This window comes from Tachyglossus aculeatus, chromosome X1 (assembly GCF_015852505.1).
Source record: "Tachyglossus aculeatus isolate mTacAcu1 chromosome X1, mTacAcu1.pri, whole genome shotgun sequence".
In the NCBI taxonomy this organism is placed as follows: Eukaryota; Metazoa; Chordata; class Mammalia; order Monotremata; family Tachyglossidae; genus Tachyglossus; species Tachyglossus aculeatus.
In genome coordinates, this window is record NC_052101.1 from 73,519,689 (window position 1) to 73,546,347 (window position 26,659).

Below are 26,659 nucleotides of genomic sequence, written 5' to 3' on the forward strand. Positions count from 1 at the left end.
GGTCCCTTGAACAGGTCCCCAGAGGTGAGGGGATTTGGAGCAGTCAGCGAAGACTCTTTTACTTGCACCTTCACTCTGTCCTACCAATTAGATGAGGCTGTCCAGCTCAGTGGTAGCATTATGTTATGAACACTTTTGGTTGTGTGTAGATTTAGATAGGTACCTAATCTTGATTTTCAGTCGTGTTATCAGTCCATAGCATCGTGCATATTGTGAAATGATTCATAATCATCTGCCCATCGTCTTTGTGTGTGTGTGTGTGTGTGTGTGTGTGTGTGTGTGTGTGTGTGTCCATGCACTTGCCACAGAAGCACAGTCATCAGAATCAAACAAGACCTGGAGGATTTTCCCAGTCTTTCAGTGATGCCCAAAGGCTGCTTAGTTGAATTTTTGGAGGATTAAAAGCATATTTTTCCACCAGCTTCCAAATTTCTTGCATCTTCAAGCATAAAATTAGCCTTGAACAGTACTGGCCCTAAACTCACAGCCCTGCTTTATTCCAATGGTAATGGTGAAAGTGTCAGAAAAACCTAGTAGAGTAGCATTTGGATGAACTTCTCTGGACAATCAAATTTGCTGAGTAGTGGCCAGAACACAGGTATACTAATTGCTGTCAAATGCTTTTGTAGCATCTGCAAATGCAGTATTTAGATTTTAAAGTTAATATGAAGACTATGTGATTTTTCTGATTTGTAGTGGGGATTTCAAGGAATGATTTCACCATTTTCCCTTTAGTTTGACTGAATTTCTTTAAGTCATGATTTTCAGTGAATAATGATGTCCCCATGCTAGCAATTTGTAGGTAACCTTGTAGTTTTTTTTTGTTGAGTCAGAACTTTTTAGGCGGTTGTAATTAGATGAACTCAATAAATGGTGGTTATCAGAAAATGCCCTATTAGCATCAGAGCCCATGACAAATATATTCTGGTTTCTTCAGCATGTTATGAAATTCAATTACACATCATGGGCACCATGCTCAATTTCACTGTCTGCAGTCTATTGATAGCTGGAGGTAGCAGGAGCAGAAAGAAAGGTATCTCTAAAGACAGAATTACATATTTGGAGGTAATTATCACATGGCTCAGTGAAAAGAGCACGGGTTTGGGATTCAGAGGTCATGGGTTCAAATTCAGGCTCTGCCATTGTCACTGTGTGACTTTGGGCAAGCCACTTAACTTCTCTAGGCCTCAGTTACCTCATCTGTAAAATGGGGATTAAGACTGTGAGCCCCACATGGGACAACCTGATCACCTTGTATCCTCCATAGCACTTGGAACAGTACTTGGCACATAGTATGTGCTTAACAAATGCCATTATTATTATTATTATTATTATTATTATTATTATTATTAAAGCCACTTCTATAATTGCAAAGTGAATTATACTTTTGGTAAGCTTCTAGCCCATTGTGGGCAGGGATTGTCTCTCTTTGTTGCTGAATTGTACTTTCCATGCACTTTCCGGTCTCTTCTGCTGCTCTCTGCAGTGCAGGCCTCTTCTGCTCCCACTCCCCCAGACTCACCGGAAAAGGAGGAGGTGTTGGTTTCCTTCTCGCCCCCCAATGTCGCTTTCGCACTATCCCTCCACCCCCTTCCCTTTCCTTCCCTTCCTTTGAAGCCCACATTATTCGCCTCTACCACCCCCTCCAGATTCTTGCAGCCGTCAACTACCGCCCTCCGGGCCCCACTTCCAACTTCTTTAACGACTTTGACCCCTTCCTCACATTCCTTCTCTCCTTCTCCATGCCCACTTTGATCCTCGGAGACTTCAATATCCACATGGATATCCCTAACGACTCCTCTGCCGCCCGCCTTCTATCTCTCCTTGACGCTGCCAACCTCTTCCTCCACCCCACCTCACCCACTCACCAACTTGGTCATACCCTCAACCTCATCATCTCCTACCGCTGCACTGTGTCCACCCTCACCAACTCTGTGATCCCTCTCTCTGATCATAATCTTCTCACCTGCCTCCTCACTCACACTCCTTTCCCCTGTAAATCCGTATTACTCCCTCACAGAGATCTCCGCTCTCTGGACCCCACCCATCTTTCGGAGCGCCTCACACCCCACCTCGCCGCCCTCTCCTCTCTACCCAGTCTTGATGATCAGATTACTGCTCTCAACTCTACCCTTTCTACTCAGCTAGACTCACTCGCTCCCCTTTCCCTTCGCCACTCTCGCACCACTAACCCACAGCCCTGGATCACTGCCACTGTCCGCCTCCTTCGCTCCTATGCTCGAGCTGCCGAACGCTGCTGGCGAAAGTCTAAACACCATGCCAACCTCGTTCACTTCAAGTTTATCCTTTCCTGCCTTAACTCAGCCCTCTCTTCTGCCAGACGAAACTATTTCTCCTCCCTTATTGACACCCATGCCCATCACCCCCGCCAGCTCTTCCGTACATTCAACTCCCTTCTCAGGCCCCCGGTTCCTCCCCCTCCTCCTTCCCTCACCCCCAACGATCTGGCCTCCTACTTCATTAACAAAATTAAATCCATCAGGTCCGACCTCCCCAAAGTCTCTTCCCCCCTTTCTCCAACCCCCCGGCTCTCAACACTCTCTGCTACTCTCCCATCCTTCCCAGCGGTATCCTCAGAGGAACTCTCCTCCCTCCTCTCAAGTGCTACTCCGACCACCTGTGCTTCTGACCCCATTCCCTCTCATCTTATGAAATCTCTCGCTCCATCCCTTCTCCCCTCCTTAACTTCCATCTTCAACCTCTCACTCTCCACTGGTTCCTTCCCCTCTGCCTTCAAACATGCCCATGTCTCTCCCATCCTAAAAAAACCCTCTCTTGACCCCACCTCACCTTCTAGTTATCGTCCCATATCCCTCCTACCATTCCTTTCCAAACTCCTTGAACGAGTTGTCTACACGCGCTGCCTAGAATTCCTCAACAACAACTCTCTCCTGGACCCCCTCCAGTCTGGCTTCCGTCCCCTTCATTCCACAGAAACTGCCCTCTCAAAGGTCACCAATGACCTCCTGCTTGCCAAATCCAACGGCTCATACTCTGTCCTAATCCTCCTCGACCTCTCAGCTGCCTTTGACACTGTGGACCACCCCCTTCTCCTCAACACGTTATCTGACCTTGGCTTCACAGACTCCGTCCTCTCCTGGTTCTCCTCTTATCTCTCCGGTCGTTCTTTCTCAGTCTCTTTTGCAGGCTCCTCCTCCCCCTCCCATCCTCTTACTGTGGGGGTTCCCCAAGGTTCAGTGCTTGGTCCCCTTCTGTTCTCAATATACACTCACTCCCTTGGTGACCTCATTCGCTCCCACGGCTTCAACTATCATCTCTACGCTGATGACACCCAGATCTACATCTCTGCCCCTGCTCTCTCCCCCTCCCTCCAGGCTCGCATCTCCTCCTGCCTTCAGGACATCTCCATCTGGATGTCCGCCCGCCACCTAAAGCTCAACATGTCGAAGACTGAGCTCCTTGTCTTCCCTCCCAAACCTTGTCCTCTCCCTGACTTTCCCATCTCTGTTGACGGCACTACCATCCTTCCCGTCTCACAAGCCCGCAACCTTGGTGTCATCCTCGACTCCGCTCTCTCATTCACCCCTCACATCCAAGCCGTCACCAAAACCTGCCGGTCTCAGCTCCGCAACATTGCCAAGATCCGCCCTTTCCTCTCCATCCAAACGGCTACCCTGCTAATTCAAGCTCTCATCCTATCCCGTCTGGACTACTGCACTAGCCTTCTCTCTGATCTCCCATCCTCGTGTCTCTCTCCACTTCAATCCATACTTCATGCTGCTGCCCGGATTATCTTTGTCCAGAAACACTCTGGACATATTACTCCCCTCCTCAAAAACCTCCAATGGCTACCAATCAATCTGCGCATCAGGCAGAAACTCCTCACCCTGGGCTTCAAGGCTGTCCATCACCTCGCCCCCTCCTACCTCACCTCCCTTCTCTCCTTCTACTGCCCAGCCCGCACCCTCCGCTCCTCCACCACTAATCTCCTCACTGTACCTCGCTCTCACCTGTCCCGCCATCGACCCCCGGCCCACGTCATCCCCCGGGCCTGGAATGCCCTCCCTCTGCCCATCCGCCAAGCTAGCTCTCTTCCTCCCTTCAAGGCCCTGCTGAGAGCTCACCTCCTCCAGGAGGCCTTCCCAGACTGAGCCCCTTCTTTCCTCTCCCCCTCGTCCCCCTCTCCATCCCCCCGTCTTACCTCCTTCCCTTCCCCACAGCACCTGTATATATGTATATATGGTTGTACATATTTATTACTCTATTTATTTATTTATTTATTTATTTTACTTGTACATTTCTATCCTACTTATTTTATTTTGTTGGTATGTTTGGTTCTGTTCTCTGTCTCCCCCTTTTAGACTGTGAGCCCACTGTTGGGTAGGGACTGTCTCTATGTGATGCCAATTTGTACTTCCCAAGCGCTTAGTACAGTGCTCTGCACATAGTAAGCACTCAATAAATACGATTGATTGATTGATTAATACGGTGCTCGGCACACAGTAAGTGCTCAATAAATACAATCGAATGAATGGTGAATGCACTTACACCCAAATTATTGTCCTATATTTCATTTAATTCACCATCTTCAATCAACTGATAAAGTTGGATGCATTTTCCATTGACAAAAATTGCTGCCACCATCATTGTAGAAAGGACGGAACCAAATTCTACATTGTGGGCATGGCTGTAGAGGACATCTTTGTATTTTGAGGATGAGGTCAAAAATGGGGTACGGCAAGTGAGATGGGGCTTTGGAAGTGGATAACAGAACAAAACGTGGATCTTTTTAGCCTACTCAAGAGCTCTAAGTGTTTTGTTATAGACCTGGAGTTGGCGAGGCTGGGAGACCTGTTTCAAAAACTGTGGCAGCAGACAATTGATTCCCAAATGGAAACCTGGGGATCTGGCTCCTAATGCCTTCAGGGAGTTGAGACCTAGGGACACAGCTAGCAGACAACAGAGAAAGTAGAAATGACTAAAGTAAATTATTTGCTCATCCATGACCCTCAGCATTCTTTGTGCATTCGGACAAATAGTATTTCTGAAACTGGATGTAGTTGAAGTGTGGGAAGAGCCAGTTAGTGAATGTTAACAGTATTTGTTGAGCACCCACTGGGTGCAATCAGTCAATCAGTGGTACTTATTTAACACTTAACTGTGTGCAGTGCACTGTACTAAGCACTTGGGAGAGTTCAGTAAAGTAGACTGTGAGCCCTATGTGGGACAGGGACTGTGTCCAACCTGACTATTTTATGCCTGCTCCAGTGCTTACTACAGTGCCTGACACATAAGTAAGTGCCTAACAAATACCATTAAAGAAAAAAAAATGATCCCTGCCCTCATGGAGTTTACAGTCTACCAGATGCACTGTACTGAGCCTTTGGGAAATTACAACAAAGACAACATGTTCCGCTTAAAAATAGGGGGTTTAAAATATGCATTTGCTCAAGGAGGAGCAAATAATTTAGTCATTTCTACTTTCTCTGTTTTCTGCTAGCTGTGTCCGTAGGTCTCAACTCCCTAAGTAACAGAACTGCCCAGCAAGGAAGTATCGAGTAATCATACAGTGAGCTCTCTCCCTTGGGAAGGGGGAGAAGACTGTTAGCAGTCACATTAGGAGAAAAGCAAATCTTGCTAAGATTTGAAGCGTTTTGCATTATCCCACAAAAAGACACAAGAAGGTGATAGGTCCCAGGAAAGAGGTAACTGCACAATTGACTCTGGTCATGTTTACATTCAAGTATAGGAGCAGAGCTGCTTGCTGATCAGATGAGGTTATATTTTGTAGCCAAGCTATTAGAAGGAAAGTACTGTTGCCTAATCACTTTATCAGTACAGCTCTGCTAATCACCACATACCTCTTGAAGATATAGCTATAAGAACAGACCTCAGAAGAAGCTCCTTGACTGACTGTGAGCTAGAGCTATTTGCTGATTAGATTAACTGAGAAATTATGCAAACACCCTAGAGGAGTTTAATACTTGGACCGGAGGACTCAAGCATTGTCAACTGCTTCACAAGGAGGGATCAGTCAAATATTTTTGTCTGCATTTGGGAGCTTTCAGAGAGTCTAGTTTCTAGACCTCCAAAATTGGTAAGTGGCTGTATAGCAGTATTGACAGTGGCAATAGAAAATTAATATGGGAAATTCACCCAAACAGTTTTGAGAATTTTTCCATAGTGTTCTAAGTCTAGAGCCATATTTTTTTAAGTAATGTAATTCATTAAATCCTAAACCTAAGGTTTTACAGCCAAAATTCTGATTTTTGTTCAAAATATTTTTTATCAGATTTAGGTCTGATTCTCATTTGGTAGGTTAATACTGTACTATAACTGTGTAGGTGCTTAATGAATTTTAAGTATAAATGATCTGGGCAAAAATGTATCAATTTTACATATTTGAACTTCACAGTTGTTCATATGAAACTGAACTTTTTTTTCTTCTGTAAGAGGTAACAGCATTCCAAATGTTCACCAATACACCATAACTCTTTACAAAGACTAGTTGTTATTCATATACATTTTTATAAAAAATATATTTTTTAGAGAAGCAGCATGGCTTAGTGGAAAGAGCACAGGCTTGGGAGTCAGAGGTTGTGAGTTCTAATCTTGTCTCTGCCACTTATCAGCTGTGAGACTTGGGACAAGTCACTTAACTTCTCTGTGCCTCAGTTACCTCATCTGGAAAATGGGGATGAAGACTGTGAGCCCCACTTGGGACAAGTTGATTACCGTGTATCTATCCCAGTGCTTAGAACAGTGCTTGGCACAGAGTAAGAGCTTAACAAATGCTATCATTATTATTATTATTATTATTATTATTATTATTATTATTATTATTATTAATAAACAGCTAAAATCTTGACATAGTTCTATCTGACTTTGCCAAATCATAAAAATTAATGTTTTAAGGAAACTTCCAAATTAAATAAACAATCCATGGAGGAATTAAGCTGTTTAGTTCAAAATTCTTAATGTGCTGTTCATTTGATTTCTGTTTTATAGGGACTGGTTAAATATGTTCAGCCCACCTTTCATTCCTTCTTGCGAACAGCCAATGGAATGCAAGCATTCATCAGGAAATTTGAATATCCAAGGTAGGAATGTTAAAAGATGGTGTGTGTCATAAATGAAAATAAGTAGATGTATAAAGCCTTGCAAGTTGGCAGTAGTTAGACACAGTGTTGCCATTTTCCAGCTATCTATTATATTAGGCCCATGCTGCTTTTCAGTACATGTGTTTTAGCTCTCTCATCAATAAATCTTTATTTTGCATGATCAAAGTTCCTAATGTCAAACAACGGATAAATACATATCCAAAGAAATGCCCCTTGGCCCGTCCCCAACCTTCTAAAAAATTGTAAGAACAGTTTCTCAGTTGCTCTACCATTGGCTGGGAGAGTTATTGAAGTGACACTTTCAACCTCTATTAGGAAGTACTTGTACAACTGTGATAGTCAGTAAAGACGATCCTGAGAGAACCAGGAATGAAGCCTCATATCTGGTTGCCTTTGTTAACTGCTGTCTAAATTCAGATTCATGGAGTTAGTTGGTGGGGCAACACTGTTGTAAGCTAGAACATCAGTGTTGTCTGTTTCTGTTTACCCCACTTATGCCCTTCGCAGTCCCCAGAATTGAATTAAGACAAAGATAGAGTAGAATTGAGCTCTATTTGAGAGGGAATTGAGGGGATAAAATGGTGGAGAGTTAAACTTTTAAATATGAGTTATTAGAGGAAGCAATTTCCCTACTGTGCATCACAGGCTGATATTGTGGAAAACAAAGAATATATTGTTGGAGCCAGGACCAAAGATGAAAGAGCACTGAGCTGAATTTGGGAGGCCAGCAGAAACTGAAATAAAGCCAATTCCAATTTTGCTTGCAAAGGTGTCCTTTTTTTTCCTGTTGCCCCAGGGAAAAAGAGATGCTTCCCCATTTTTCTTCAGGTACAGAGGATTCAGAGTGAGAGCTCATAAATCTGAGCTGTATATTTTGGCTGCCCAAGGGATGGAGATGTCTCTGTGATTTACTGTCTGAAATAGATTATTCCCCTCAAATTGGGAATCTTTTCAAAGGTGTACATTTATAATTACTTATGACAGAAGAATAGAATCCTTCTGTCAAGAGGGGACCTTGCTCTGAAGAAGGGAATAATATGTTATGTAAAATGTCCTAAGTAATCCAAAGAAAATGGGAGTGTAATCCTTGAGTAAAGGCATACAAGATATATATTTCTGATAGTGCCTGAGACGATGTCTCTAAGTCACTGTTATGAAGACCAAAACTTGACAGCAGTAACCCAGTTATGTTGAATGTAAATATAACTTCCACAAGGCTGAAACTTAAAGGTTTGAAACCACAAAGTGCTGCAGAAATGTACTAGCTGATATATTAACCAATTTTCTATTTCCACCTGGATCCCTAAATTTTTAGAAGCTATGATATGCAGGCATTCCTTTATTCCTGAAATGTTACATTTATATGATTTGTAGCTAATTATCAACCCTGCCAAATATTAGTATGTGAAACTTCACTCCATTTTCTTTTTGAATCATTGCACGTTACTATTGTATACACCGTTAGGTAACATGATATGATCTAAAATTCCTGGAAATGAGTTAATGTTTCACAGTATAATTTTATGATGGCTATGTTCTTTGAAGGCTTTGCTACAAAGAATTATTGGACTCTATTCTTTCCTTGGCATGTAGAAGGATTTAACCTCCTCCGCATAGGAAAGGGGTAGATAAGTAGATACAGACACCCTTCTGGCCCCCAATCCCTCTTCCCCTCCCTCCTTCCCCAGTATTCTCCCTTCCATCCTTGCCTACAGTTGTCTGGAGAGGAGAATACCACATCCATCTAAAGAGTCTGGCCACACGACAGGGAAGAAATGCACCCATCTTGAAGTGAATTTACTTGTGGAGGAGCTGGCTAGAATGCTGGGGCTCTATTACTGCCAGCTGCTCACCAGTTATCCTTGAGCCATGCCCCATAGACCATTGGAAAATGATTTCAAGCCTCCACTCAGCATTTAGGTGCATAAGGAGGGCCATAGTTTTCTTCTTTTGGTTTGTTGCCCTCATATGCAGGAAGAGAATTGGGCAACTTCTGTTTTAAATGTGAATGAGTGGATAGTTTGGAGAATATTTCGTACTCCCCTAAGTCTCAGAAGCATGTATTCTGGGATCGGGTGCCAGAAATTCAAGGAAATTGGATGATAGACCTTGGCGATGTTGCCTTAGTTTGAATTCTCAGCTGTTCAACTCTGCTTCAAAACCACAGTCCAACTCTTAACCTTTTCCATTAGCTATTTTGGGTTATGTATGCACAGCATTTGTTATGTACCTAGAGTGGTAATTTCCAAAGTCAGTGTTTTTCTACTCATGTTAGTAAAAGATTTTGTAGTGAAGATGTATTTCAGGAAAAAAAATTGCTAAAACTATCCAAGTTGACCTTTTTTAAATGAACGGCTTTGTGCTAGAAGAATAGTTGGTGACCGCTTTTGACACTCCTTTACAAATAACTCCTCGTCCCCCCAAATGGGTATACTTTATCTGAAAAATGGGGCTAATAATGCAACCCTTTGAAGCCTGTTGTACTTTTCACTTGTAAAAACTCTGAAATGGTTTTAAAAGCTTCTAGGGTCCTACACAATAATGTTCATAAAGCATTTTACAGTTCAGGGTCTCACATTACTTTCTAAGCATCGATTAATCCTTTTGCCCCCACAATCACAGAATACCAGTTTGCTTAGTTTACAGTTGGAACAAATGAAAGTTTATGGAAGGCCCAGCAAAGGATCTTATAGCAAAGCTAGCAAAACAGGGGTCCAAGACTTCCAGCCTCTCTTTACAGCTACCAAGTAATACTTGCTCCCCAGTATTTTTGTTCTAGCTGATCATCAACATTGTTATTATATTGCAGTCCTTTTATATAGTAAAAGTGTTCTGCATGTTTTTATTAGTCATTTTTTGCAGTAACCAGGTAGAGTAGATCTATGGGAACTATAAAGGTAGTATTTTTCAACTATTTTTTGCCCCTTTGTAACTTCAAAGATTTATGTTAATTTCAAGTAAAATTTTCTGAAGACTGAAGATGGAAATTCAACAACGTAATTCTCACTCTATGTCAGTAAAAACTACCTGGCTAAAATGTCATTGCCATTCTGAAAAAGGCAGTAACCGTATTAAAGTCCTTTTGAATAGAACCTGGATTAGTAAAAATGAAAGGGTTCAAGATTACTGCATTCCAAAATGGATGAATTGACATTTAATGCACGCTTCTAAGATTTATATTTAGTTCTGAGAAATTGTTTACCTAATGGAATCTAGTTTGATCATACTTAACACTTTGAAAATTCTCAGTTAAATGGCATAAAGTAACATAAAGAACTTGTTCCCGTCCACAAAGCGTATGACATGCTAGATTCCCAATTAGCAATTGTAATAGCATAAACTTCCTACATGTGATTGATTAATTTGCCTTCCAATGTGCAATCACAACCTTTTTCTCCTTCTAGAAGGAAGACCAATTGTCCTTGTAATGTATCTTTCTTAACTTTTTTCCTGTTATGGAAAATTTGACAGCTCACAGCAAGATTTTCCAGACCTCAATGCAAGTTAATACAGTCCTGCTGTGAGCCATAGATTGTGAAAGAATTCAAAACCATATGGTTCAGTGAAACAATATTCAGCAGAATCTTATCTAAAAATGTCATCTTTATTGATTGTGAGTCAGACTATTCAAAATGGATATTCTTCTGTATTAAATTGTTTGAACAATTGTGTATTTGCGCATAAAAATACAGTCAATCAACCCTTAAGATCAATAAGCAAGAAAGTGCATTAACTGTGAAAGTTTTCTAGGTGGTAGAGCCTAACAATTGAACTTAGAGTCTTGATTTTAAGTTTTTATATCTGATATCACCTGATTCCATGCCATTTATTTTCTCTTACTGTTCCTTCTCAGTTCCTTTAGCTGGGTCTTCTTCCTCTCCTTACCCTGTAACTGTGAGCATCGCGCAAGGCCCTGATCTAGGTCCTCTACTCTTCGGACTCTACTTCCGTTTTCTCAAGGGATTTCATTTCCTCATATGGCTTCAGCCACAGCCTTTCTGCAGATGAATCTATTCAGATCCTCCTCTCCAGCTCAGACTTCTCACCTGCCTTATTTCACTTTTCCTCCTTCCTCCAGTACACCTCCTTAAAACTAAGGCCAGCATCTTTAAAATGAAAGTTCACATCTTCCCTCCTAAGCCTGCTCCTACCTTTACCATTGTGGCTGACAGCCTCACCAAATTCCCTGTCCTAAAAGCTCCCTACCCCAGTGTCATCTTTGGATTCTCTCTTTCTTTCCCCTCCCATATTTACTCTGACTCCAAATCAATCAATTCTATATATTGTGCACTTACTGTCTGCAGAGGACTGTACTAAGCACTTGGGAGACCCTTATTGGGTTTTTCACCAAAAGTATTTCTCAGATTTGACCCTTTTTAATAATAATAATCATGGCATTTGTTAAGCACTTACTATGTGCCAAGCACTGTTCTAAGCACTGGGGGAGATACAGAGTCATCAGGTTGTCCCACGCAGGGCTCACAGTCTTCATCCCAATTTACAGATGAGGGAACTGAAGCCCAGAGAAGTCAAGTGACTTGCCCAAAGTCACACAGCTGACAATTGGCAGAGCTGGGATTTGAACCTATGACCTCTGACTCCAAAGCCTGTGCTCTTTCCACTCAGTAATCTCCCTGGTCCAAGCCCTCATCACCTCCTGATTGACTACTGTTTCCCTCTCCTCCCTGGTCTCTCTGACTCCAGCCTCTCCCTACTTCAGTCTATCCTATATTCCACTGCCCAGATCATCTTCCTAAAATTCCATTCAGAATACATCCACCCCACTCCTCAGAAATTTCCCATTACTACCCATTTCTCTCTGCAGCAAACTCAAACTCCTGACCATTGGAGTCTAGGCTTCCAACTAGCTTTCTTTCTCACCTTTCTGTTCTCTGATCCAGCTACACCCTTGCTTACACTCTTTGGTCCTCCCAAGCTAATTTCCCATCTATGCCTCGCACTCCAACCCATTACTTATTCCCTTCTTGCTGCATGAAACTTCCTCTCCCATACCAAACCATTTCCCTACACACTTCCAAAGCCTTTCTGAACCATTTTTTCCAGAACGCATCCCCGGCCTAATCCTCATACCTTGAATCAACCATCCTATCAGTCCACCCTTAGAATTGATGCATATATTGGTTGATTTATTCTGCTTATTCATTCATTTACTCCTTTGGTTGGGACTTATTATTCTTTTTATCAGTTGCAGTTATGATATCCCTCTTGTTCCCATTGTGGGTATGTCTGTTTGCCTGTCTCCCCCTTTAGATTGTTAACTGAAGGGCAGAGATCATGTCTTCTACTTTTATCAACAGAGTTTTTAATACTCATTTCTCATCTTTATCAATTTTCATCCATTTCCAATTTCATTTCCAATGCACTAATTATAGATGGTAAAGTATTTTCATTAATTGCCTTCCAAAAGTTTAGATGAAGGTTAGATGTTTGTCAAAACTAATCTAATAGTTTGGAGTATAGCTCATAGTGCTGTATTACTCTTTTTTTATGAGATTTGTTAAGTGCTTACTATGTGCCAGGCACTGTACTAAGTACTGGAGTAGATACAATCTAATTAGGTTGGACACAATCCGTCTCACATGGGGCTCACAGTCTTAATTCCCAATCTACAGATGAAGTAACTGAGGCACAGAAAAGTAAATGACTTGCCCAAGGTCACACAGCAGATAAGTGGCAGAGCACAGATTGGAACCCAGGTCCTCTGACTCCCAGGCCCCTACTTGAGTTGGTTGAGTTGTTTTATTCTTCAGTTATTGCTGTTAACCGATTTCAAATGCGTGCATTTGAAAGGTGGTAAATGGCAACCTGAGCGGTTATTTTATCCAGAAATTCCTGTATTCTATGGAGAATAGTAAAATGCTGTTTGAATTCAGGTTTAGATGCATTTAGTCAGTTGGCGGAAAATGGTTTTGTAAGTTAAATACAACTTTAGGTGCATTCTAGCTGTTCCTCTAATAAATTAGAACAATTGAACATTTTGAAGAAAGCAAACTCACAAACACATGAATGTAATTCAAAACTATCTAGGACCCATACACAGTGATGCTATTTCCTATCAATTTTCATTGCCTTGATATCACCATTGTTGTTATTTAAGGATGTCATTTAATCACTTGGTGATTATAGCAACAAAATGATGTCTTCCGAAGTGTCTGTAAATTTCATTATAACAAAAAAGATGGTGCAAAATTAGAACACTTATAATTTTAAAACAAAAAAGGGTAGGGGATCCATATTTCAGAATTGAAATTATATATAGCTTTACAAGGTTTTTCTGAAAGAATCACTTTAATTGTTGCATTGCCTTTTTGAAAAATCCATTTAAGCTTTAGAAATTAAGTAGTTACAAAGTAAGGCAGTGTAGGGCCTTATGACTATAACATGATAAGATTCTGGAGCATACAATATTAATGGTTTGAATAGCAACCTTTATTAAGGGCTTTATGTAGCAAAATATCCAATAATGAAGTTGATTCACCTTGGTTCCTGGACAACTGGGTATTAAGATCCCATGCCCTAATACAATTCGGAGGTCATGAGTTTTAATCCCGGCTCCGCCGCTTGTCAGCTTTGTGACCTTGGGCAAGTCACTTAACTTCTCTGTGCCTCAGTTACCTCATCTGTAAAATGGGGATTAAGACTGTGAGCCCCACGTGGGACAACCTGATCATCTCATATCCCCCCAGCACTTAGAACAGTGCTTTGCACATAGTAAGTGCTTAACAAATGGCATCATCATTATTATTACAATTGTAGATCTGATCCTTGTTGTCCAAGTATTTTCATCATAGCCCACTATTATATCGCTCCAAAGCCAAGGTAACCCTGAATTTAAAGAAAATCCCCTCAAATTTGGTGCTTCTGACTGAAAAGTAACATCCCTTCCAGTACTAGACTGGTTTCACAGTGTTTACTGGAAAGCCTTAGGGAGCAGGTAGGGAAATTAATGGGAGGAATGGAAAGTTTTCACTTCAGTAAACTCCTCTGCTTCAAGTAGTTCTTTGCTCACTCTGAACAAGGAGCAATTTAATAATAAAAATAATAATTATAATTGTTGTATTTCTTAAATGTTCCCTAGGTGCCAAGCACTGAGCTAAACACTGGAGAAAGTACAAGATAATAAGGTTGGACACAGCCCCTGTCCCACATGGAGCTCACAGTCTAAGGGGGAAAGAGCAGGTATTGAATCCCCATTTTACAGATGTGGAAACTGAGGCACAGAGAAGGAAAGTGACTTGCCAAAGGTCACCCAGAAAGTAAGTGGAAGAGCAAGGATTAGAGCCCAGGTTCTTCTGACCCCCTCTGACTGGGACTCAGGCCTGTGCTCTTTCCACTAGGCCATACAGTTTCTTGGAGGCAGTTAGGAGAGCAGCTCAATGGACAGAAGTAAAAAAGCTTCTGATGGTGGCGGTTGTTCCGGATGGCCACCAAGTCGCTGGGCGACTAAAGAATTAGTCAGACAGCATGTGACTGCCGAAAGTTTTAATAAGGTTTTATTGGTAAGGCCAAAGACCGAATAAGGGGTAACGCACCCGGCGGGCTCATTTCCTTAAGGGAAAAGGCCCCGAGTGCCCAATACAATGGGCTTATATACCGCTGTTGCTGATCACAGTGATTGGTAGATTTGAAAACAGTGGGAACTGGATTGGTGCAGATTTGTTCCAGATTTGGTGCAGAGCTGGGCGGAGTCTATCACCTTATTTGGTTTGGTTCCTGGACCCAACCAGTGGGCTGCAGGGTCTAAGGCCCGTACCAGATATGGCAACAGAACCGCGTATATTCAAACAATATCTGCAACCTTTCCATGGTGAATGAGGGGCCCCCATCATTCCCCCCTCAAAGACATATGACCCTTATTCCTAAGGGGTTGCTGAGGGTCGATGGTCCATCTTCTGGAGCGGCTTCATGCTGACAGTGGGCGATGAACTCATAACTAGGTGTGTTCAGGGTCGTATGGGTGTACCGCAAACCGGCTGTGAGCTCAACAGCGAGATGGAGGTGGTGTCACAGTCGGGGTGATTTCTCGTAGAGTCTGTAAGATGGGGGCAGTGTCCCCCTCAGGTTCGTCAGTTGACTTCTGTCCCGTGGGTTGGTGCTCTTCCCTGCGGAGCCAGAGGCGGAGGTCGCCGATTCGGTCACAGGTGTATTGTGAAGGAGTGTCCTCCTGGGGAGAATCAGAAAAATCTGGGACAGGAGGTGTATACGATTTAATGCGTGAGTTATGAGTCCACGAGGACTGGCCCTCCAGTTCACAGCAGTAGGGGTAGCAAGTATCACCCGGAAAGGACCTGTCCATTTTGGCTCTAAATCTGCCTTCCCCATCGTCTTCTGGGTCCACCACAAGATCAGTAGTGAGAAAGGAGCGACCGTACAGCAGCTCAAAGGGACTGGTTCTGTATTCCCCTTTTGGTGTCCCCGACAGTGAATTACAGCCACCTCCCGGGGGTCCCAAACAGCTGCGAGTAGCTGGAGGATTTCCTCTGCATGTTTGACAGGGGTGCCTCGGGCAGTGAGAAGACCTCGCTCTTTCCAAATAGTCCCATGAGCATGTATGACATGGAAGCCATATTTGGAGTCAGTAAATATATTGACGCATCCCCTTTCCCAATTCCATAGCTCCAGATAGGGCTACTAGTTCTGCTTTCTGTGCAGAGGTCCCTGGAGAGAGGGGCTGTGCCTCAATGACCTCATGGAGGCTCACTACCGCATACCCTGCATATTGGACTCCCTGGTCCATGTAACTGGACCCATCCGTGAAGCAGTTAGCCTCCGCATTGTCAAGGGGTAAGTCCCTAAGGTCTGGTCTGCTAGAGTAACTCTCGTCAATTTCGTTTAGACAATCATGAACTGGGGCTGGCCAGTCCCCTTCCCCATCTTCTGGAAGAGGGAGAAGGGTTGCTGGGTTCAGGGAGTTACAGGTCTTTAAGATAACCTCAGGGGTGTCAAGAAGGAGGGCTTGATATTGCAGCAAGCGGCCTCCCGTGAGCCAATGCTCGCCCCTATTTCCTAGCACTGCTAGGACCCGATGTGGGGTATAGACAGTAAGGGGTTGGCCCAAAGTCAGCTTTCTGCTCTCCTGTACTGCCACGGCGGTGGCCGCAACTGCATGGAGACATGCTGGCCAACCAGAGGCGACACTATCCAGCCGCTTGGAAAAATACGCTACCACCCAAAAGTCTGGTCCCAAAGATTGACCTAGAACCGCGGCACAGTGGTGTCGCCGCTCATCTACATATAAGGCAAAGGGTTTGGCTAGGCCAGGCAAGGCTAAGGCTGGGGCTGAGGAAAGTTTCCATTTGAGAGTTCGAAATGCATCCATCTGTTCGCCACCCCACTCCAGCGGCTCGTCCTCTGGCCCAGCAAGGGCATCATATAGAGGCTTGGCCAGGATCCCATAGTTTGGAATCCAGATGCGGCAGAAACCGGTCATTCCTAAATAGGCATGTAACTGGCGCTTGGTCTGGGGGGCTGGGATTTGCAGGATAGCGTCTTTTCTCTCTGGGCTTAGGGTCTTCCCTAAAGGGCTTAATACATGACCCAGATATCGAACCTCTTGTTTTCAGGCCTGTAATTTCGAAGGGGAGACTCGGTACCCAGAACAGGCCAGGTGGTTAAGTGTCCGGACAATGTCCTCCTTCGCGCCCTCCTCAGTCGGGCTGCAAATGAGGAGATCATCCACATATTGAATGAGGGTGCTCTCACATCCTTATTCTTGGTGTTCAGCAGGCAACCCAATGGGGAGTCGCCTGGAATTGAAGAACCTTGTCCCATAACGGGTGAAGAACATTCCTCCTTTGGGGTGCTGGAAAAAAGTTGTCCCATAATGGGTGGAAAACGTTCCTTTTTTTTGGAGTTTCTGTGTCTGTTTCGGGTTAAGACCGACTTTCTTCCCCCCTAGTGAGCCTGGGGACTAGAGGGTGCCTCCGCGAGAGCAGACAAGAACAATGCCGGTTCTATGCCTGCCTCGGGCTATGTCCGAGCGCCGCGTGGCGTCCCACTGGCGCTGGAATACCCAGACCGTCTCCTGATGAGAGGTCCTTTCCCAGACCAACCCGGTCGGCCTTCCTTCCCCCCAGTGTACCCAGGAACTAGAGGGTGCCTCTGCGAGAGCAGACAAGAACAATCCCGGTTCTGTGCCTGTCTCGAGTTATGCCCGTGCACTGAGTGGCATCCCACTAGTGCTGAAATGCCTGAACCGTCTCTTGATGAGAGGTCCTTTCCCAGACCGACCCGGTCGGCCTTCCTTCCCCCCTAGTGTACCCAGGAACTAGAGGGTGCCTCCGCGAGAGCAGACAAGAACAATTCCGGTCCTGTGCCTGTCTCGGGTTATGCCCGAGCGCCGCGTGGCATCCCACTTGCCCAAGCTGTGGTCCCTCCAACTCAAGGCGTCCACTGATGAGAGGTTCCTTCCCCGGAGCGCCTCCTGATGAGAGGTCCTCTTCCCGGACCGCCTCCTGACGAGAGGTCCTTTTTTCCCGGACCGCCTCCTGACAAGAGGTCCTTTTCCCAGACCGACCCGGTCGGTCCTTCCTTCCCCCCTAGTCTACCCGGGAACTAGAGGGTGCCTCCGCGAGAACAGACAAGAACAATTCAAAAAAAAAAGAACTCACCACTCCGATGGCTTCATGCTGTGCTGTGGTCAGCCAGGACGGCGACAGTCACATCTACTGGATCTCCTCGAACGGGCCACCAAAATGATGGCAGCAGTTGTTCTGGATGGCCACCAGGTCGCCGGGCGACTAAAGAATTAGTCAGACAGCATGTGACTGCTGAAAGTTTTAATAAGGTTTTATTGGTAAGGCCGAAGACCGAATAGGGGGTAACACACCCGGCAGGCTCATTTCCTTAAGGGAAAAGGCCCCGAGTGCCCAATACAATGGGCTTATATACCGCTGTTGCTGATCACAGTGATTGGTAGATTTGAAAACAGGGGGGACTGGATTGGTGCAGATTTGGTGCAGAGCTGGGCGGAGTCTATCACCTTATTTGGTTTGGTTCCTGGACCCAGCCAGTGGGCTTCAGGGTCTAAGGTCCGTACCAGACATGGCAACAGAACCGCGTATATTCAAACAATATCTGCAATATCTGCAACCTTTCCATGGTGAATGAGGGGCCCCCATCACTTCCATGAGTGTTCAGAGACAGATCTGATCCACACCAGTACCAGTCCACAAAGATTTCCTAGTATCTCAAGCCCTGATTTTCCTCCACCTCCCATTCATCTCTTCTAACACCCCCGCCCCTCTGTTGACTACTTGTCCAGTTCTTTCCAATCTCTGTAGGCAAATGTTCAGTAAAAACACCTCCCCTTTTTTCTTTCCAACTGAGATTCTCCAACCTGTTTCTTGTTGCAGAGGGAGGACTTAGTTTGCAGTAGTTATAGTAAAAGGCTGCTGGAGGCTCAGCTAGAGAAGGTTTCAGATGACATAGTGAGACAGAAAGGGGCAGAGAGTATGAATATCAAGACAGAAAACAGAGCTGCAAAAAGAAAGGAGGAGGCAGAGATAGACATGGGTGGGGAGACAGCCAAGCACAGGAAAGGGCAAAAACCAATGAATAGCTTTTTCTTTCTTTTACTCCTGCCCTAAGATTTCCCAAGATTCAGTTCTGCACCTTCCCCCTCCTTTAGCACAGGTTCATGCCAAGCACCCCTTAGAAAGACCTCATATATTTACTTTTGGAATACTGCGCAATTTGAGTTCCTCTCTCCAGAAGGACATTATAAAGCTAGAAGGAGTACCGAAAAAGGCAAAAAATAATGTTCAGGGTGTAGAAAACTTCTGTAAGAGGATACTGATAGATTTAAAACACTTCCATCTGGAAAGATGAATGCTGAGAAAGAACATGATCAGAGTTTACAGTATGATGAAGAGTGTGGACAGGGTGAAATTGATCTTCTTTATCAAATCCCATGACATCAGGACTAGGAGGCACCCATTGCATCTTGAAAAGGTGATGGGTTCAGGGCAAGCAAAAGGGTGGTATTAGGAATCCTTCAGTACAGGAAGCTATGCAGCTAGATATTATCAGTGGGTTCAAGGAAAGTCTGGAGAAATCCATAGATGAGAAATCCTTAAGAGGCTACTACCTGGAGAATTGAAGATAGGACTCTAAAAAGGATTTTAATATTGGTGGAGGACAGGTCATCAATTAAAGTTAGTGTTGCTAGGAAGTATATTCCTTACCATGCTATTGAATGCAATTTGATCTCAAGGTTTCTTTGGTGTTTTTGGTGAAGGCGGAATGCTGAGCTGAATGGACCATTGTTTTGCCCTAGTGTACTATTGTTCATGTTCTTAAGACTCTGTATATAAACAGTCCTAGAGCTTTCCCTATATACACAGTTTCTGAGAGCAGAGAGAGCCCTACTTAGAAGAAACTAATAGATTTTGCACCTTGCAAATTATGTGGTTCATATATTCTCCAAGCCTGCCTCCACTTTGCCTCTAGCAACGCCCCCTTTGGGGTTTTCACACACACATTGCAGATCAGAATTGTGCCACATTGCATGTGCAAAGAGGGACTCTATGCCCCTCCTCTCTCCTCACTCTATCATGTTACTGAAATCCTAATCATTGCAATAGGTTTACCTTTCTCTGTTTCTTTGCAAAGTACTGAGATCTTCTCTAAAAGGGAGGAATAAAAGATACATACATATTCACATGCACATAAACACACAGAGAGTCAGGCATGCTGAAGAGTAAATTTAGGACAATTAGCAAGGTTTATAATTCACTTGGAAACCACTGTCTGTTGTTGAGGTTAAGTCATTTAGTGAATGAAATGCAGATGAATGAGGGCCCAGGGCTTGGGTGCTCTGGACCCTGTAAGAATCAAATCATCATCAGTGGAGAACATTTTTAGGGCCATGGAAAGATAGTTGCACTGCTGACAGTAGGATTATCACAATGTGTGGCAGTTGCCACATCATCAGGTTCATCGATATCTATTGTCTTGCCCCTGGCCCTTCGAGGTTCCCACTGCTTATGGGGTGGGAAGCTAATTCTCTTCCCCTTCCCTTACCCTCATCTTTCAGAGTTTATACAATCCTTAGATTGTGTTTCTATGCCAGAGATTAGCTCAGTCCTTGGCACCTAGTAAGGACTTAATTAAATGTCGTCATCACCACCTCCACCCTGTCATCCAATGGGAGACTGAGGTTCAGTAAGTTTAAACTCAAATGTAGGTTCTGATTGAGAAGCTATATTTCAATGTTGCATCCAGCTACTGACTTGGACTTGTTTGTATTTGTTGGTCATTGGTTGCCACACTAGGTGATCTTAACCTTATAATCCATGATGCCATTTAAACACTCCTTATACCTTTCTTTTTTTTCTTAAATAGGCTTTATTTCATTGTGTGTGCTTCCTTAGAGAAACATATTGATCCTCGAAAAATGGACCATAATAAAGTTACTGCATCCTTTTTATGTGTGGTAATAGAAAAAAGAGCTCTAGAAAATGATCCATCTGTATTCCAGTTTTTCTTGGGTCATTGTTGACAATTTAGAATATTAGTGAGTAGGGTTTGTTTGAAATGAAATGGAATACTGTATGGTACCCTTCATCCAAACCAAGATGGTCCCCATAATTAATAAGAATTTAATCCTCCCTAAAACTAATGGACCATCCCACCGATAAAAAATTCAGTCTGTGCTCATTTTTGTGCTGATATCTCAAGACTATTTTTAGTTTCCAGCTTTTCAAAAATGTAAGTCAAAGATATTTTCTATTTAATTGTAGTATGCAGAACCTAGTACAGCACCATGGTTATAAAGACCCTTAATGAATTCAACTGAAAAACAAAAATCTAGGTGTCTTTACTAAATCTTTCTGTAGTAACCCTCTGGCATGTCAGTTCTGTCCCTCCTTCATTACTCCCTTCAGGCTGATTTCGGAGTGATGCCGTTTGGAAATAAACTGTATTAGGAGATTTGTTGAGAAACTAATGAGGGGCCTAGAGCACTAGGGATCTGGCCAGGTTTCAGTATTACTAACAGCTTAATTTTCAATACATTTTCCATGGAGGAAATGGCATTTTAAAATTTAGATTGAGATCCTTAAATTTTGGTTACTGTGTAATTAGAATGTTAATATTTAATCATCTTTTTCATACCCCCTCACTTTAATTCAAGCTTGTTTTGGGCAGGGAACATGTCTGCCAACTCTGTTATACTCTTCCAAATGCTTAGTACAGTGCTTTGTGCCTAGTAAGCATTCAATAAATATCATTGATTGATTTTACAAATAATAATAAATAGAGTTTTCTCATCACAGTGACCTTATTTTAAAGAAAAATCACTTGGCTTCATGAATCCCTTGGATTTTAATGTGGTTGTATGACTCTCTTTTCACACAGGTGAAGACAGCATCATTGTAGAAGAAGCTGAAGAAATTTTGACTCTCTTGTATGATCCATGTCTGAACTGTTATTTTGATCCCCAAACAGGAAAATACTATGAATTGGCTTAGTTCATTCGTTCAGTAAAGAGAAGTCAGATGGAACAGTACAGCATTTTAGAATTGTGTAAAACCCTATTTAGAGTGTTCATTTGTGTTTAGTATTATTGTAATTGGATTGAAAGTGTGGTAGACATTTGTAAATAGTGTAAAATGTTTGGAAATAGCCACATTGTTTAGACAGCTTAAGACTCATTCAAAACAGAGTAGGAATTGATATGTCTAACTTTTAGGGCTTTTGATGTTGCAGGAACGGTTTCATATATTACTACTATCACATGGTTTTAAATGTAAACCAATTAAAAATTATTCATTCAAATGTTTTGAAGTGTTAATATGTAAATTATGTCTGTATGTGGAAATTATTTTTTCTTATCTGTTGAAAAGGTATTTTTATATTTTCTATTTATTTCTTTATATTACCAAAAAAAATTGTGATGGTTACATGGGTGTCACTGCTTTGGTGCTTGTTCTGTTTCCTGTTTTTTACCAGGTCAATTTGGGGTACCTCTCTCCTTTTATAGCCTTCCCCCACCAAGTAACCTGTTTCCAACTTTAGCCAGCACCTTCTCCACTGTCTCGTATCCATGCCACATATTCTTCTCTGTCCTCCCCAAGCCCTGATCTCACTCCTTGTCTGAAAAACCTTCTTTTGGTTTTCTCTTAGTCTTGTGACTCCCTTCACACCACACCATTTGGCACATTTCCACTAAAATCATTGATCTTCACCCTATCATTTCAATATGAAATGCAGTTTCCCTGAAACCACAGTCAGAAATAGTGTCAAGGAGCCAACAATGGTCAAAAGTCATCAAGTCTTTCCTATTAGAAAATAAATCTCTTAACTCTAGCTCTCGCCCCTTCTCCTTTTTGTTGAATCCACTGTCGCCACCTGCTGGTTCCACTTCCTGTCTGCCAACTCTCTCCATAAACCTCTACAATCTGGATTTTTCTCTCTTCTTCCTTGACTGAGAATGCTCGCAGTAAACTCACTAATGATTTTCTACTAACCAAATCTAAGGGCTTCTTTTCCCTTTAGTCATGGTAATAGTATTCAATAAGCACTTACAGTGTACAGACCACTATCCTACATTCTGGGGAAAAAATGCCCAGGTAAGAGTTAGACATGGTTCCTGGCCCTCAGGGGGCCCCCTTTGAGTCCTACTTGACTTCTCTGCTGAGCGTGACATGATTAACTATGGTCTCCTTCTTGAAACTCTTTGTAGCCTGGGTTTCAGGGGGACTGTTCTTTCATGATTCTTCTCTTCACCTTCTGGTAGTTCTTCAGTTATCTCTGGACTTCCTCTTCCTCTCCTTACCTTTTAACTGTGGGTGCCCCTCAGTGCTTGATACCCGGTCCTATGTTCTTTGCCTTTGGTACGTACTATTCATTCATTCATTCATTCACTCGTATTTATTGAGCACTTACTGTGTGCAGAGCACTGTACTAAGCACTTGGGAAGTACAAGTCGGCAACAGATAGAGACAGTCCCTACCCAACAATGGACTCACAGTCTAGAACGGGGAGACAGACAACAAAACAAAACATGTAGACAGGTGTCAAAATCGTCAGAACAAAAATAGAATTAAAGTTATATGCACATCATTAACAAAATTAATAAAATAGTAAATATGTGCAAGTAAAATAAATAGAGTAATAAATCTGTACAAATATATACAAGTGCTGCGGGGAGGGGAAGGAGGTAGGGCGGGGGGATGGGGAGGAGGAGAGGAAAAATGGGGCTCAATTTGGGAAGGCCTCCTGGAGGAGGTGAGCTCTCAGTAGGGCTTTGAAGGGAGGAAGAGAGCTAGCTTGGCGGATGTACGGAGGGAAGACATTCCAGGCCAGGGGAAGGACATGGGCATGGGGTAGACAGCGGGACAGGTGAGAACGAGGCACAGTGAGGAGGTTAGTGGCAGAGGAGTGGAAGGTGCAGGCTGGGCTGTAGAAGGAGAGAAGGGAGGTGAGGTAGGAGGGGGCGAGGTGATGGAGAGCCTTGAAGCCGAGAGTGAGGAGTTTTTGCTTGATTCATAGGTTAACAGGCAGCCACTGGAGATTTTTGAGGAGGGGAGTAAAATGCCCAGAGCGTTTCTGCACAGAGATAATCCGGGCAGCAGAGTGAAGTATAGACTGAAGTGGGGAGAGACAGGAGGATGGGAGATCAGAGAGGAGGCTGATGCAGTAATCCAGTCAGGATTGGATGAGAGATTGAACCAGCAAGGTAGCGGTTTGGATGGAGAGGAAAGGGCGGATCTTGGAGATGTTGCGGAGGTGAGACCAGCAGGTTTTGGTGATGGATTGGATGTGTGGGGTGAATGAGAGAGTGGAGTCGAGGATGACACCAAGGTTGCAGGCTTGTGAGACCAGAAGGATGGTAGTGCCACCTACAGTGACGGGAAAGTCAGGGAGTCTACTATCTTAGAGACATCATCCATACATGTAGTTTCAATTAGTCAGTGATATTTTTGAGTGCTTTCTCTATACAGAGTACTGTGCTTACAAATAGAGTTGGTAGACACAGTCTCCACCCTCCAGGAGCCTATAATCTAGAGTGGGAGACATACATTGAAGTTAATTACATATAGGGGAAATGGCAGAGCATAAGTATATGTATATGTGCTGTGAGGCTGAGAGGGTGGGGTTGATATCAAGTGCTCAAAGAGTACAGATCCAAGTGCATAGGCGATGCAGAATGGAGAGTAAGTTTGGGAAATGAGAGCTTATTCAGGGAAAGCTTCTTGGAGGAGATGTGATTTTAGGAGGGCTTTGAAGGTGAGAAAGTGATGGTCTGTTGGATATGAAGGGAAGGAGTTCCAGACCAGAAGGAAGACCTGGGCAAGGGGTTGGTAGTGGAATACACTATAGCAAGATACAGTGAGTAGGCTGGCATTAGAGGAATGAAGTGTGTTGGCTGGGCTGTAGTAGGAATTTGGCGAGGTAAGGTATGGAGGGAACGAAGCAGCTGGTAAGGAGTTTCTGTTTGATATGGAGGTGGATGGTCAGCCACTGGAAGCTCTTGAGGAGTGGGGAGATATGAACTGAGCATTTCTTTTAGAAAAATGATCCAGGCAGCAGAAGGAAGTATGGACTGAAGTGGGGAGAGACAGAGAGTAGGGAGGTCAGCAAGGAGGCTGCTTCAGTGGTTAAGGCAGCTAATAATAAATGCTTGGATCAACTTAGTAGCAGTTTGGATGGAAAAGAAAGGGCAAATTCTAGAGATGCTGTGAAGGTAGACCAACAGGATTTGGTGAATGAGAGAGACGAGTCTGAGGATAATGCTTGTGAGACAAGAATGATGGTGGTGGAGTCTACAGTGATGGAGAAGTATGGAGGAGGACAGCATGTGGGTGGGAAGATACGGAGATCTGTTTTGGACATGTTAAATTCGAGATGTCAATTACCACCTCTACACCAATCACTCCCAGGTCTACATTTCCAGTCCAATATTTTCTGTCTCTGGAAAATCTCCAAATGGATGCACCTCCACTACTTCAATCTCAATATGTCTAAAACTCAGCAACTCTTCTTCCCTCCCTGCATGACCAGAAACTCAGTATGTTTAAAACTCAACTCATGCCTTTTGCTAAACCCACCTTCCTAATTTCCCTGTCATGATCAACAAATGCTGTCACCCATCCTGTCCCTCACACACACAATATTGGAGTTAGCTTTGGCTCATCTCATTCACCCCTTAAAATCAATCTGTCATCAAGAACTGCCAATGTTTTTCCTTTGCTATATTTCACAGATCCACCCATCCCTTTCAACTCTCACAGCCACCACTGTTATAGAAGTCCTGATCACATTATATTTCCATTTCAATCACATTATATTTCCATTTCAGCCTCCTTGCTTGTCTCTCTGCTTCCAGAGTCTTCCCTCTCCAAGTAATGGTTCTTTATCACCGCAGCATAAATCATCTTTCTGAATGAACAGTAGGATCATAACACTTCTCTTCTCAAAATCTTTGTCACCATCCATACATTCAACTTAAGTTGCTAATCATTGTGTTCACAGTGTTGCCCAACCCTTGTCAATCTCTTTTCATGATCAACAACTTATGCCTGTGTGACCTAACTCCAGCTCTAACTTTCTGACTCTCCTATCCCTGAGTTATTTTGCAGACTTGTAATGCTCTCCACTTGGGTTTACTAAACCTCCTTTACAATCCTCCTCAAATCCACAAAAATCCTTCCCTGACTAACCCTGTCACATCATCAGCTATTGCCTTCCCAACAGTTCTTTCATCTCTGTAAATTTATGTTCATACTTCAGGGTATATTGTAGTTTGTCTCCCACAATTGACCATAAGCACCTTATTCAGATTTACAGCTTTGCATGGTTGAGGCAGCATGGCCTAGTGAAAAGAATACAAGTCTGAGAGACAGAGGATTTGGGTTCTAGTCCCAGCTGGGCCACTGGCTTGCTGCGTTTCCATAAGCAAAGTACTTAATTTCTCAAAGTCTCAGTTTCCTAATCTGTAAAATGGAGATAACACACCTGTCTTTTCCTACCTCACAGGATGCTGTGAAGATAAAAATGAGGTAAGTAATGTGGACATAAAAGTGCTACGTACATTCAGGGTGTTATTCCTCTTGCCTGCCAAAACGGTGTTTTGCACAAAGAAGGTATAAAATAAATACTGCTCCTGTAATTTCATTTGTTTTTGTTTGGTATAAGAAATGTCTTCAGATTTTCACCTACTGTGTGGCCCACACTATATTATTGATGTGAAATTTAAAATTATTGGTTATTAGCTTGTCATAGGCTTTTCAAATCTGATGGCCTCTACTCCATCCTAATTCTCCTAGACCTTTCAGTTTTCTTTGACACTACAGACCACCCCTTTCTCCTTGAAACATTATCCAACCTTGACCTCACTGACATTGTCTTCTCCTAGCTCTCCTCCTATCTCTCTGGCTGCTAATTCTCAGTCTCTTTTGGAGGCTCCTCTGCCTCCCAGCCTCTAACAGTGGGGGTCCCTCTAGGCTCAGGTCTGGGTCCCCTGCTATTTTCCATTTACACCCACTCCCTTGGAGAACTCATTTGCTCCCATGGCTTCAACTACCACCACT

The 26,659-nt window shown here is 43.3% G+C and overlaps 1 protein-coding gene across 1 annotated transcript in view; it reads left to right on the forward strand.

The window, feature by feature from the left end:
• CFAP20DC (CFAP20 domain containing) overlaps window positions 1-21,834 on the forward strand; it is a 259,149-nt gene extending 237,315 nt beyond the window's left edge. Inside the window, exons 19-20 of the mRNA XM_038771702.1 lie at window positions 6,991-7,082; window positions 21,483-21,834. Coding sequence (XP_038627630.1) covers window positions 6,991-7,082; window positions 21,483-21,595 — 205 coding nt within the window. The 3' untranslated portion in view covers window positions 21,596-21,834. The remainder of the gene's footprint in view (window positions 1-6,990; window positions 7,083-21,482) is intronic.
• The last annotated feature ends 4,825 nt before the right edge of the window (window positions 21,835-26,659 follow it).